The 14010-nt window shown below is 40.3% G+C and overlaps 1 protein-coding gene across 1 annotated transcript in view; it reads left to right on the forward strand.

Moving 5' to 3' along the window:
* LOC108578735 (ankyrin repeat and SAM domain-containing protein 1A-like) overlaps nt 1-14010 on the forward strand; it is a 93789-nt gene that overhangs the window by 78657 nt on the left and 1122 nt on the right. The window contains exons 12-17 of the mRNA XM_017942112.1: nt 3045-3362; nt 4760-4887; nt 5843-6220; nt 10114-10425; nt 13139-13297; nt 13657-13794. Coding sequence (XP_017797601.1) covers nt 3045-3362; nt 4760-4887; nt 5843-6220; nt 10114-10425; nt 13139-13297; nt 13657-13794 — 1433 coding nt within the window. The remainder of the gene's footprint in view (nt 1-3044; nt 3363-4759; nt 4888-5842; nt 6221-10113; nt 10426-13138; nt 13298-13656; nt 13795-14010) is intronic.

The following is a 14010-nucleotide window of genomic DNA, read 5'->3' on the forward strand; positions in this document are numbered from 1 at the left end:
GTGTGCTTATTCAGGTCGTAACCCTTCCTCGTGAGTCACGTATCGGATATCCGTGAAGGTTGGCGGAGTGTAGATAACGTTAATAACGCTCGATATTCATACGTTTCAAGGTTTCTTAAGATTGCGTTCACTAGAACGTTTGTTGCCTTCGTTCTTACGCTTTTCTCAGGAGGGCGATCCTTTCTTCGAAGAGACTTTAAAGCTTCCTCTGGTGCCGCAGGGGGGCATAATTTACGTTGAAAACACGACGGCGAAGTAATTGCTCAACGACATCGGTGTCGAGAGTCAGTCTTGATTATCTTCCGGGAACTAATCTCGTGGAGGCATCGAACAATGACGAATCTGCGATGAATATTCAACGTATCCGTGAATTCGTTCGTACGTGGCTGCTATCCATTATGGATATCCACTGGCTGATTCCAGACACCGACTCGACGTGTTTGCGTTTAAAATTGGCCGAAACTGCTGGTCAGCTGGGTCTCGGAAATGCAACATTAGGTAGAAAAGAGTAGGATAAATATTTGAAAGTGAGATATTGGAAAGGAAACAAGCGAATGACATTCTTCTGTATCTCGAAGAATAATTATCGGTACACTTCAAAGTGTTCGAAGTTTGACGAAAATCGAACGGTAAAAATGATTTTCTGCAACGTCGAATTACTTGCTAAAATGGTACTTTCACGTTTTCAGAAATGAATCCCATAAATCGTCGTTGACGCTTTTTAACACATTGTTGACCGGCAATTTTACTCAGAATTGATCTCATGTCACCGGCTATTATTTCGTAATTGGATGTGGAAGTGAAACAATATAAATAAATTTTATTTAATATTTCTTTTTGGTATGATAAACGGTCTAGCAATCACCTACATACGTGTAATGGTACACAGCAGGTTTTGCAAGTATATCTTGTTTCGCTGCGTTTTCCTTTTGAAGAGCATACTCTACACGTTCTAGTTGGATTTTTTTTTTCTACCAGTGACTATGTTTTCTAAAACGTGGTCTCTTAGCTGTCCGGGAAGCCCGAAGGGTGGATCATTGTAAGGAGCTGTTGTAGAAATACTAGAGGAAGCGCATCGATCAGCGACGGTTGGGCATCACGACACGAGTTAACTCGTGACCGGTCAACAATGTGTTAAAAAGGAAGTTTTAGTATTATCTTTGACACGTTTCGTGCCGCGTGTGTCGGTACACGGTAGATATTAAAGGATATTGTTTATTCGATGCAGTTGCAAAATGCGTGCAAAGAAATGTGAGAAAGAATTGAATTCTATCGATATTTGGGGATACGAGTCCCGTTTCACCGAGAAATTATCCGAGGTGCTTTGAACTCAAATAAAATGAAAAAATTACACTATTTTTTAGGGTCGATGGGTGTTCATAAATCGTGCAATAAAATCATAAAAAACATTTTCCTATTAACTAATTAAACTTAAATGCATGTACAATATTATCTAATCGATAAACAGTTAATTAAACCTAAATACACGTACAATTTTACATTGCCAAAATGTTTTTCATGATTTTCTTGCGCGACTTATGAACACCCATCGATCCTTCCCTATTATCCGAGGCAGGCTCGATCCACATCACCTCGGATAATCGAAACTCTACTGTAATTAAAAAATTTGTAACTCTTTCACGATACGAACTGTGTTAACATTATAACCAGGCTGCAGATGTTTATGCAAGTATAACAGATCAAGGTATCCATAATACATGAGAGTAACGTTACTGTAAGTATATATAGTTTGAAGACGTGCATCTGATGACGATAGGAACACATTCCTCCAAGGCCATCTCGAAGGTCGTTCCAAGGCCTTCGACGTTCTTTTGCATATTAATGTCGGAACGAGTTCGACGAACTGTGCGATGAAATGACCTCGAGCAGTGTAAAAATAATAAAATAAGAGAGATATAGGTATATGCAAAAGAATTTCTTTGACTTTGAGGAGACTTTTTTTTCCACCAATAGTGGAAATAATTTAGATTTAAGGCTTCCACGGCTGTCCTTATGGGAAAAGTATTCCGACGTTTCCTAATCATCGCACCTCACTTCATTAGAGTTCGTGATTATCCTTTTCATTCCCATCATTACAGTTAATTCTCCACAAGTGTCAGTCCGCAAGGAAGCTAAACCTGACACTTGTAGAGTCAGGGACTACGTCTTCGAGCCTCGCGCCCGCCTTTGTAGTTTGCCGAACGTAGACAGGGACAGCGAATAAAAGATAAGGATGAAACGTGATTCGAGGCAACCAAGCGATTTAAATACTAACATTTTTAATTTTACGTTTTTTTATCCCGAAATTTTTCTTAACATTAACACGTTCACTGTCTGGCGTGACAGTGAATAAGTAAATGTTGTTCAAATTATATCGTGTTTGATATCATTTTCATCAGAAAAATCTCAGCAACATGTTAAAAAAAATTTCAGATGAAAACAAGTAAAATTAAAGAAATTATATTTTTCTATTATGAATTGTCGAGCCGTGAAATCTCGTAAAAGAAACCGAGTGGTGTAGCGTTACATGCTTGACTGACAGCGAGCGAGATAACATAGGCGCAGCAATGACGCAGACCTAGGCGTAGGACCATCTATACTGACACTTGTAGAATCCAAATTGACTGACACTTGTAGAGAATTTACTGTACTATCCTTTTTCCATAAGGACACGGTTTACACCATGAAGCCTCAATACTAATAATTTATCCTATATACGATATACAAAATTTGTATTTTGCTTTCAGTCCCATTTTTCTCTCTGTTCCCCCGTCAAAGTATGCATTTGCATAAACATCCACAGTCAGATTAACCCTTACGTCAATAGCCACAATTATCCTCTACTGTATCTGACCGAATATGAAAATTTCTTATCGGAAAGGCAAAATATTTGAAATGAGAAAATGTGCAAAAGGATATCCGGCTATTGACGTAAGAGTTGATAGAATATTCAAATAATCGAAGAATCTTCGACGAGCGAAACACTTAAACATTTCCCTCGATACCGACAAAAGTGTAATTGACCGGTGTTGTAATTTCGACAGGTCTGTTGAAAGGGTCCGTAACGGCTGAGCGGCCGCGCACGCTGCGTCGCCTTCGGAACGTTTACGGGCCATCCGCATGCGGAATGGGAACCGGCGGCGAGGGTGGAGGTGGAGAACGTCTGGAGGACGGAGAAGTCGCGTTCCGGCTGTCGGATCGCGATCGCGAGAGAGACGAGAAGTCCCTTAGCATAATGAGCCCGTTCGACGAGCAAGAGGAATGGGCGAAGATCTCGGAGATCATGGCGTCGTTCGGCACCGGTCTCGTCAGAGAGTCCGTCTTCGTCACTGAATTAGAGAAGGAGTTCCAGACCAGACTAGGTATAATTACAGAATTACACTGGAATAACACTGTCAGATAGTAATATGATAATGGGCTTGCAGGTGAAACTTTCAGGTATTTTGTCGATTCTTTCGTGTGCAGAATTTTTTCAGTTAATACAGGGTGTCCCAGGTTTTAACGGCCAAACGTTGTCAGTATACTCTATGGGTCGAAATAAAAGAAGAATGTACGAACGTAAGTCTGTTAGAGCTTCGTTAAAAAGTTACGGCAATAATACGAAATTAAGAGAACAATAGCAGACTCGCGGTTACTGCGATGTAATACAGAAATAGATCATCAATATTTGCGCGATATTTACAAGATCGCGTACCGAATTGATACAAAAGATCAACGATGCATTTATTGAAATAACGAAATTCGCAGAGTAATAAATTCTGTTTTCTGATGTCAATCTTGCGCTGCCATAAAACGGTGGACATTTTTCAGATGGAGTATCAGTTGCTTCTTGCATAAACAGAGAAAACGTAAACATTGCTGATGCATTTATATCGCAGTAACCGTGAGTCTGCTATTGTTCTCTTAATTTCGTATTATTGCCGTAACTTTTTAATAAAGCTCCAAAAGATCTATGTTTGTATAACAATTTTTTCTAATTTCAACCCATGGAATATACTGACAACGTTTGGCCGTTTAAACCTGGGACACCCTGTGTACGCTATTGGTAAAAAGTTTCGGATCACTTATTTAATTTATATTTGTGTCACATTTGCCGTATATTTTATGGATTGGTAATTCATTTTACTGGGATCGGTGGCTATTAATTTAGAAAATTTCTTTTTATGATAGCTTGTTACTTAAGTTTGTCACTGACCTGCTTAGGTCAGTCAGAGAACGTGATCAGTGTTAATAGGATAATAGCGAGAGAAATCCTTCAGATATTAGGAACATGAAATTGATATCTTGCGTAGCACATTTTATTTCATTTCATTTTTATTTCATACTTCTGAAACAGAGCGACGTAATAAGTAATTTACTGAAAGCCAGCAGTATGCTACTATTTTCAAAAGTGGTATCATGTCATATCCCGCAGCAGCTGTCGGGTTAAATTTTTAACTTTTTCCTGCTCGCAGTGCATAGTGGTTTCAAACTTCTGACCAGCGGTGTATTGTTAATTAATATTTTAAATTAATCCGAGGTATCGTGGATTCTCTGTGCGTATTTAAATAGCAAAAATATTTGAAAAATGTTACAACTTGTAGAAATGCAAAGAATATCGAGAATTGGACATTCCTAATTTAGAAAGAAACTTGTAAAAAGTGTATTTCACGGTAAAAAGGGGAAGCTTGGTATTACATTTGGCAAAACGAGCATGCTTGGCGAAGCACTATCAATCTGTCGCGAATTAAGCCGAAGGTCCCCTCTGATTTGTACGCAGGCCTGAGTTCAGACACCAGCAGCAGCCCTATTGTCTCCACTTCCGTTGGTCAGTGGCTGTCAACGTTGGGCCTTGCTGATTACGAGACCTTCTTTATCAATTATGGATTCGACGACCTTGATTTCATAGTAAGCATCTCATTAACAACTCCTCTACCGAGAATATCATTATTCTATATACAAGAGTAACTGGTTAAGACTTTCTACTTTTTTATCTACCTACTAAAAAAAAGAAAATTAACCCAGTTACTAGTTTAACCCCTTGCCGCATAATAACGAGTCAAAGTCGTGCCACAGATTTTGGTCGAGATCTGACAAAAACATTTACATCGGTAACAAACATTAATTTCAATTCCAATTTTCGATTAATTCGTTAATCTACCTATAATACGTCAGCTTTTTTTATTTAACCCTTTGCGGTCCAAATAGTCCAGTTAGTCCGCACTCATTTGGTCACTCTCGGGCAGTACAACCTATAATACGTCAGCTTTTTTTATTTAACCCTTTGCGGTCCAAGTAGTCCAGTTAGTCCGCACTCATTTGGTCACTCTCGGGCAGTACCGAGTAGTTTCCCTGTATTTCAATATTTCAGCGTAATATTAGTTATAAAATACTAAGTTTCAGTATAATATTGTAGTATCGGGGCCTCCATACCCAAATAGGAAACCTCGAAGGGACAATAGAGAGGGAGTGGTTGGCGTAGCGCGCAAAGCCTCGGTTTGCTAAGCCGAAGGTCCCTGGTTCGATTCCCGTTGGGGGTCACTGTGAATATTTTTCCCCAGGTTCTTACAATATTAATGCATAAAAATGGAAATGAGAATGGAAAAATTCTCATGTCGAGTTTGACTCGATATAGGACCGCAAAGCGTTGATATAGTACTGAAACAGTAAATAGCTGACGCTTAAATGGCATAGTAAGGAAAGAAATCGTACGTCAAGGGGTTAACGAAGCATTAATTAAAATTTGTTGCACAAAATTACTTATCCTAAAGTAAAAAATAAACTATCTAAAGATGTTTTAAATTATTATTGTACAGTATTGAAGATAAGTTAAAATAATGTGAAACAATTGCACTATTCGCAGAACGGGGTTCTAGACGAGGCAGACCTAAAGGAAATGGACATCAGCAGCGATCAGGAGCGCGCAGTGATAATGGACGCGGTTGGTCTGTTGAACAAACGCGTGGAAAAACGATCGGGCGGCAGTTGTCAGTCGGTGGACGAATGGTTGAAGAGCATTCATCTGGAGAATTACACGGAGACCTTCAAGAAACACTTGTACACGGAAATGGACCGGGTAAGAAGCGTGTGGGAGGTGGAATTGGCGGCTGTGCTAGAGATCCAGAAGCCGGCGCACCGTAAGAGGATCCTCGCGTCTGTCAGCGGATCGAGCGCGCGTGCGCAGAATCGCAAGACCGCCGGGCCCAACTTGGAGGACCTCAATAAGGATCTGAACACCTTGGTGAGTGAAATCGCATAGTTTGACTGAATACGAATTGACAGTGTGTCGCGTGGAACGTCTGGAACCTCGCGACGATTCGTGTGGAATTGATAATGGGTGTCTGTAAAAAATCGCAGAAATATTCGAGACGTAGATGTTGATTCCACGTGTCTGCTTGACGAGTCGAGTTTACGTTTCGGTATTTTTAGTTCCGGCTGAAGAAGTTCTGTATCGAATTGAATTCAATTCTACAGATAGATAGGAGGTTGAGAAATTCATTGGTCAATATGGCGCAGGGACTGTAAATTCTCTTGATACATTGTGCAAGCATCGTTAACACTAGGGCCGGGTCAAAAGTGACCCATTTCACCACGACTTTCCAAACGCGAATTTTTCTGTAATTAAGTTGAAAAGTTACAAGTGATAATGCTTATCAGTATCGGAACATTTACTTTGTTTAGAAATTTGTCAATAGCGCAAGGACCGTAAATTCTTTCAATACTTCATAGAAGTATCATTGATACTAGAACCGTCGACTGGGTCAAAGATGACCCATTTGTCCGCGACTTTCCAAAAGTGAATTTTCATGTAGTCAAGTTAAAAATTTACAAATAATAATACTTATCAATATCGGAAAATTCTCTTCTTTTACAAATTTATCAATGACTCATCTAGACCCAGTCGGTCGTTCTAACGTTCGTCGCCGCAAAATCGCACAAACCCTAAAAAAAGAATCCTAAAAATGAGAAAAACTAGCATTTATCGTATCAAAGAGAACCGGCGCGTACCGCAAAGTGTTAACTCTATTCGTCGATCAAGTCACGTGACGCTCTTGATCCGTCGATTGTGTCACCTGTTCGCGAGATAGGAGCGTAAACCGAAACGCAGACAGAGTATAGAAACGAACGGAAAAAAGAGAAAAAGGAGAAGCAGGTGAAAAAAAAGGACGGAGAATAGAGAAAAGGTGAGGAGGAGTAGGTGGTGGGGAATAGGGATGGATGTGGGGGAAGGGATCCTGTTAAGAATTCCGTTAGGACGGGGTGTCTGACAAGGGCCGCGAAGCACTTGGGCAAAAAGAGGGCGGCAACGAGGCTCGAGGGGTGGTTGCGACACCCCGCCAAGCTCGATCGCTTGCTACCGGCTTTCAGCCGATCGCGTCATAATGTAAATATCGTGGCTAATTGGAGAGGCGTTATTGTAACGGGCGCGCGCTAGGGCGCTTGGGCGGACGGTAGAACATCGCCGCGCGCGGCGTCTCTACCTACCTGTTCGCCGCGTACTCTCTACACTCGCCTCACGAGGCGACACTCGAGCAACCTTTCAGCCTGATCGCTCGAGCGGACGCCAATAGTTTTTGTTCGGGCGCCTCGAGCGCGATACGTGCATCCGTTAACGAGCTACTCTCGTGGCGCATCGCGCGCGTCTCGCCGCCGCCTGCTCTTTTCGCCGGTGCTCCCTTAATTAGCTAATTAAATTCGATTAATGGCCGACGGTCGACGCGCACACGTCCAAATTGCTCTCTTTGTTCCTCCGTTTCTCTGCTTCTTACGTCCATTCTTTCGCCGTAATCGAATTTCACGACTGTCGGCCCCGCGCCGCGACTCGAACGTCTCTGATTAATTTTCCAGTCTACGCGACCACGCTGTTTTCCGGTAGGCGAATTGATACGGCTAGGCGTATTTTAACACCCTTCGACGGTCTGATGAAATTATGAATTGCTGTTAAAGAAATTAATATTTCATAGGTATTTTTTTAATAATTAAGTCGGGTACGATTATTTTTAAAACAGGGAATACGTAATATCTTTCTTCCTAATAGTCTCTCTGGAGCTGAACAGTTGAGTATTTGACGCTCTACCCGAGTCTCACACGGGATAAACCGTCAAAGGGTTGAACAATGCAAACTTTTTGACCACCAGATGTGCCTTTCTTTTCTATTATTTTTCTTAAAGTTTCTTAATGAGCGCACTGTTTCTATGTATAACGAAGCACTAAAAATTATAGATTGTATTAATGTGATACTCTTCTTTCATTGATAGAACGCGGTAAATAGATAGCAATCGAGTAGGCAAATTAAAAAATGCAAATACTTTCTTGACCACGAGACGTTCGTTTCTTTAACGTTATTTGTCAATGGTAAATTTTTAACGTTTCTAACGCTTTTTTTTTTACAAGTGTAGTATATTAGTTATCACAGAAACACTGACTGAAAAAAGTAGAAGAAGCACGAGTTATCCATCTATTGGCGTTAATATTGGCATTTGCTACCCCGACCGATTGCTTTCTCCAGCAATTCTCGCTCCTCTTCTCTACATTTCAATTTCTCTTCGTTGTATTCCTGTTTTCAAGCGTTACCTCGTGACTTTCTACGATTTCGTTTCGAAGCGGGCAGCGGCGTTGTAAATTATACATGGAAGGCAGATATAACAAACGATTCGCGCGGATGTAAACCGAACGTTGGAGCGATACGCTCGCGTGGCTCGAATCTGTTTCGATCGTAATTCCCAGAGGGGTGCGAAACGACTCGCTCACACGTGGAGATTGCAAAAGGTCTTCTTTTTTCGGGGCGCTATCTTTTGGCAACTTCTGGTGGACTTGCAAGTGTTCACTTTTTAATACTGAACGAAACACTTTGTTGATTTAACGCTGTTTAATTCTGCAATATTCCTATGGAGGAACATTTTGAAATATGATCATCACTGGATGATATGAAATATTTCCTTGTCTCTTTTGCAGAGTGCAAATGTCGTAAATCTAATTTTACCAACGAAATTTAAAAGGTACGCTTTAATTTGTAATTAGAGTAAAATTTTTGGAACTGCCTTTCTACTAATATTTAACTTCAATATCGAATCTCTGTTTTTCGTAAATAGTAAAAATTTTCAACGATCCATCCTACCATTACTAACTCTGTTCCATCTTAACACTTAACCCGCCGGCTTTTTAATTTGCAGCCGAACGTAAACCGCCGGCACAAATTTGCGAAATTTAAGAGTTTGTCTCCTGAAGGGAAAACCAGTCTGACTTTTTTTTCATGCTTTATTTTTAGGTAAAAGTTTCAGATAATGTAAAGAAACCATAAAACCTACTAAAACTATAAATATTACAGATTGCAAAAATGCAATGCCGGCGGTTTAGCGATAGTCCAGAAACGTTGCAAAAGTGCAACGCCGGGTTAAGTGTTAGGACACACAGATTTTGGTCAAACTTTGTGTATAGCTAGAGAAACGTATTTTTTTTTATCAGCAGACATTTATCTTCAGGAGGTGAAATCATGCTTCACAGTAGAGGACTGCAAAACTATCAGTTCGAATACCTGGAAAATGTGTAGAAATAAGAAAGTATCCTAAGTATAAAAATTTCTCGTTTCAGTGTAAAGAGTAACGTGACGAAAAACTACTGTGTGCGAAGTTTTATTAGAATCAGGATGTCTCAGTTAGGTGATGTTCCTTATGTATTACACGAGTACCTACATCTTGCATTAGTATGAATTTTTCCTCTACTCGTATCTACTGAATTATACATAACTATTTAAGCACAGCAACTTAACTCTTTATGGTGCCATGTGTCTTCCAATTTACATACCATATATCTATATTTTACTTGTCTATTTTTACAATATTGTGTTGTATTGGTTAAAATTTTTTCTAACAATTATTAATTCTTACTTCCTCAAACGAAATATAAAATTCCAATCAGCCTTCGTTTTTCTTCTCACGAACGAAAAAGAATCGAGTAACAGAGGGTTAACGTAAACACGAATGAGACGCGATGTCCCCCCCCAAAAAAAGGTACCACTGTAGTAGCAACATAGTTCGCCGCAGAGGATCATTGACAACGAGAAGGAAGCCACTACAGCGGCGTGGTAGCAGTTAAAGGGTTAAAAACTCAACAACGATACTCTGGTTTCCGCAGAAGTCGAATATACAGCAGCTGAAGGAGGAGATACGGGAGAAGCTGCCGGAAACAACGGCGGAGGGTAATGGTGGTACGTCGATAACCGGAACGAATTCGACCGGGACGGGCACATTAAGGCACCGCAAAAACAGGCCGGCTCCGCAGCCACCCCAGCGACCCAGTTCGCATAATGGGGCGATCTCGGCACCGGAACAGCTCGAGATCAGGGCACCGTCGGAACTGCTTCTCGGCGTGCCGTCCACCCTGAAGACGCAGTGGAGGCACCAGCCAAAAGCTCTAGTCACCGGCTGCGTCACGTACGTCGCCAACGTAAGTCTAATTGCTTCCGTCTTCTATTCCCCTTCCCCCTCCTCTCCGTTACTTTCCTCTCTTTTGGCTCCTTACCATTTTACATGCTCTTCCCTCGAGCGTTGCTCCTCCTTGCAAGGAGCCAAATCTTCCTGAATGCTTTAGACAGTGCTTTGGATGTTTGCCGCGCGCTCGTTTTTTTCTTTCCCTCTTTGGAACCGGTAATTTATGATACGAGGCGTCTTTCTTTCGAAGATTGCTTCTTTTCTGTTTTATTTAAATTTGGAACCGGCAATTTGTGATACGAGGCGCCTTTCTATTCAAGATTGCTTCTTTTCTTTTTTATTTAAATTTCGAATCGGCAATTTATGATATTTCGCGTCTTTCTTTCGAAGGGTGTTCCTTTTTTTAATTAAATTTCGATCCGGAAATTTGTGACACGAGGCGTCTTTCTTTCGAAGATTGCTTCTTTTCTTTTTTATTTAAATTTCGAACCGGCAATTTGTGATACGAGGCGCCTTTCCATTCAAGATTGTTTCTTTTCTTTCTAATTTAAATTTCGATACGGAAATTTGTGACATTTGGCGTCTTTCTTTCGAAGATTGTTGATTTTTTCTTTTAACCCTCCAGCCGCGGCCGATTTTCATATTTTGCTGCAGAAAATCGGGCGAAATTTATATCTTCTAGAGATTTACCGTAAGGTGACTTTTAATGCAATACAGAAAGAATACGCATTCCTTAGAAGCATAGTTGGTGAAATAACGCCTCCCTATATTCAAATACGTAATAAAACCTATCAGCAGAGTAAGTAGAACACGATTTCGGTGTCGCCCGCGGCTGGAGGGTTCATTCAAATTTCGAAGCTCGTTTTGTTCCTTTTTATAATATTCAACTGCGTGAGGAGCGTACCGGTTCTTTCCGTTACATCGGCTAAAAAGGAAATTGCAGTAGCCGTGAAAACAATAACAGGACGCTTTAACGCGTTGGTAATTGCGCTCGGTAATTCAACCCTCTCGCTTCAACGTATTGCACGGTTCTTGAATAACGAGCGCGTCGTGTGATGTCAGCCAGATAGTCGTGACAACGCCTCAAGGTGAAGGCTATTACCATAATTACCCGCGTGGGTGTGACTAATAACACATTTCATTCAGAGCATTATCTTGTCTGGGCGTAGACTCTGACACACGTAAACGACCGTTTAACGCTTTCTTCCTCTCTGGAATCACGTTGTCGAGCGTAGTAATCGTTTATTTCCTTTCGTATAAGATACAAACATTCTAGATGTGAGCTTGCGATCCTTCCGGTTCTGTTAACCTTTTCGTGCGTAACTTTGTAGCTCACGAACGATAGCGAAGATCGGGAACTCCCATACGAGAAATACGCTTCTGAGAAAATTCAGTTGAGGTTTATCAACGATAGTGAAAATTGAGAATTTCTATACGAGGAATACGCTTCTGAGAAAATTCAGTTGAAGTTTATCAACGAGAGAAATGATCGAGAGTTTTCAATTGAGAAATACGCTTCTGAGAAAATTCAGTTCAAGTTTATCAACGAGAGAAATGATCGAGAGTTTTCAATTGAGAAATACGCTTCTGAGAAAATTCAGTTCAAGTTTATCAACGAGAGAAATGATCGAGAGTTTTCAATTGAGAAATACGCTTCTGAGAAAATTCAGTTCAAGTTTATCAACGAGAGAAATGATCGAGAGTTTTCAATTGAGAAATACGCTTCTGAGAAAATTCAGTTCAAGTTTATCAACGAGAGAAATGATCGAGAGTTTTCAATTGAGAAATACGCTTCTGAGAAAATTCAGTTCAAGTTTATCAACGAGAGAAATGATCGAGAGTTTTCAATTGAGAAATACGCTTCTGAGAAAATTCAGTTCAAGTTTATCAACGAGAGAAATGATCGAGAGTTTTCAATTGAGAAATACGCTTCTGAGAAAATTCAGTTCAAGTTTATCAACGAGAGAAATGATCGAGAGTTTTCAATTGAGAAATACGCTTCTGAGAAAATTCAGTTCAAGTTTATCAACGAGAGAAATGATCGAGAGTTTTCAATTGAGAAATACGCTTCTGAGAAAATTCAGTTCAAGTTTATCAACGAGAGAAATGATCGAGAGTTTTCAATTGAGAAATACGCTTCTGAGAAAATTCAGTTCAAGTTTATCAACGAGAGAAATGATCGAGAGTTTTCAATTGAGAAATACGCTTCTGAGAAAATTCAGTTCAAGTTTATCAACGAGAGAAATGATCGAGAGTTTTCAATTGAGAAATACGCTTCTGAGAAAATTCAGTTCAAGTTTATCAACGAGAGAAATGATCGAGAGTTTTCAATTGAGAAATACGCTTCTGAGAAAATTCAGTTCAAGTTTATCAACGAGAGAAATGATCGAGAGTTTTCAATTGAGAAATACGCTTCTGAGAAAATTCAGTTGAAGTTTATCAACGAGAGGAATGATCGAGAATTTTCAATTGAGAATTATGCGCTTCCGAGGAAATTCAGATATTCGCGCCATGGTTTAATTGTCTTAACGACAGGAAAGATCGAGAATTTTCAATTGAGAAATATACCTACGCTTCTGAGAAAATTCAGATATCGTCGTCGCGGTTTAATTTTCTTAACGACAGGAAAGATCGAGAATTTTCAATTGAGAAATACACGCTTCCGAGAAAATCTAGTTATTCGTGTCACGGTTCTAGAGATACGATCTTTCTGTTTCAAAATCGCTCAGTATCTGGGTTCCACCGTCGTGAAGGAGTTACGCGGCACAGAGTCGACCAAGAAGTCCATACAGAAGGTGAAGAAAACGAGCGGAGAACCTAGAGTCACCCTCGACATCACTCTCGCGATTTCTTATCGCGGCGTTCGTTTTCTCAACACGGTGACCAAGGTAAGATACTTCTAACCATCGCGGAAGAACAATTCTCCAACAACGTTAATCCTTTTTATATCCCTTTAACCTCGCTGCTTTTTAAATAAATTCAATCGTGCTAGATTTTACTTTGAATTTTACCGAAACAAAATTTGTAGCTTTGCAATGTTTCGTCTATTTTTCAACGGCGAGATCAATGGGAAATTCACGAGAAAATTGCAATTAATCGAGAGGTTGTAACACAGAGAGCGTACAAATAAGGAAGAGAATCTCTTGCGTTTATCGAATTTGTGTCACGCTGGGAGGGATTAACGTTGAACCGTAATACGATTACCGTGCCTATGTACATTTGTATTTGGAATGATGGGAATCGATAGGAGCCAATTTGCGAGCATGAAATTCGCAACATTCACTGCGCCTGTCAGGACGCGGACGACCTCACGCATTTCGCATATATCACCAAGGACCACGCCAGCCGTACGCATTACTGTCACGTCTTTTGCGTGCCAACGATGGTGAGTCTATTTTCTTCTCTGTATCTAGAACTGCCGCCTACTTGCTGCGTTGAAATTTATTGAAATTAGAATCGACATGCTGAATTTGTAATTTTGCATTTTAACGTGGTGTAATTAGTATCCTTAGACTCCTTTGCAATTCTAAATTGAGTCATTGTGACAAGCAGAACGTGTTTCAGAATAATTTTCGTTCTAATCTTAGTCATATTAGTTTTA

This window comes from Habropoda laboriosa, unplaced genomic scaffold (genome assembly GCF_001263275.1).
Source record: "Habropoda laboriosa isolate 0110345459 unplaced genomic scaffold, ASM126327v1 scaffold28, whole genome shotgun sequence".
NCBI classification, from domain to species: Eukaryota; Metazoa; Arthropoda; class Insecta; order Hymenoptera; family Apidae; genus Habropoda; species Habropoda laboriosa.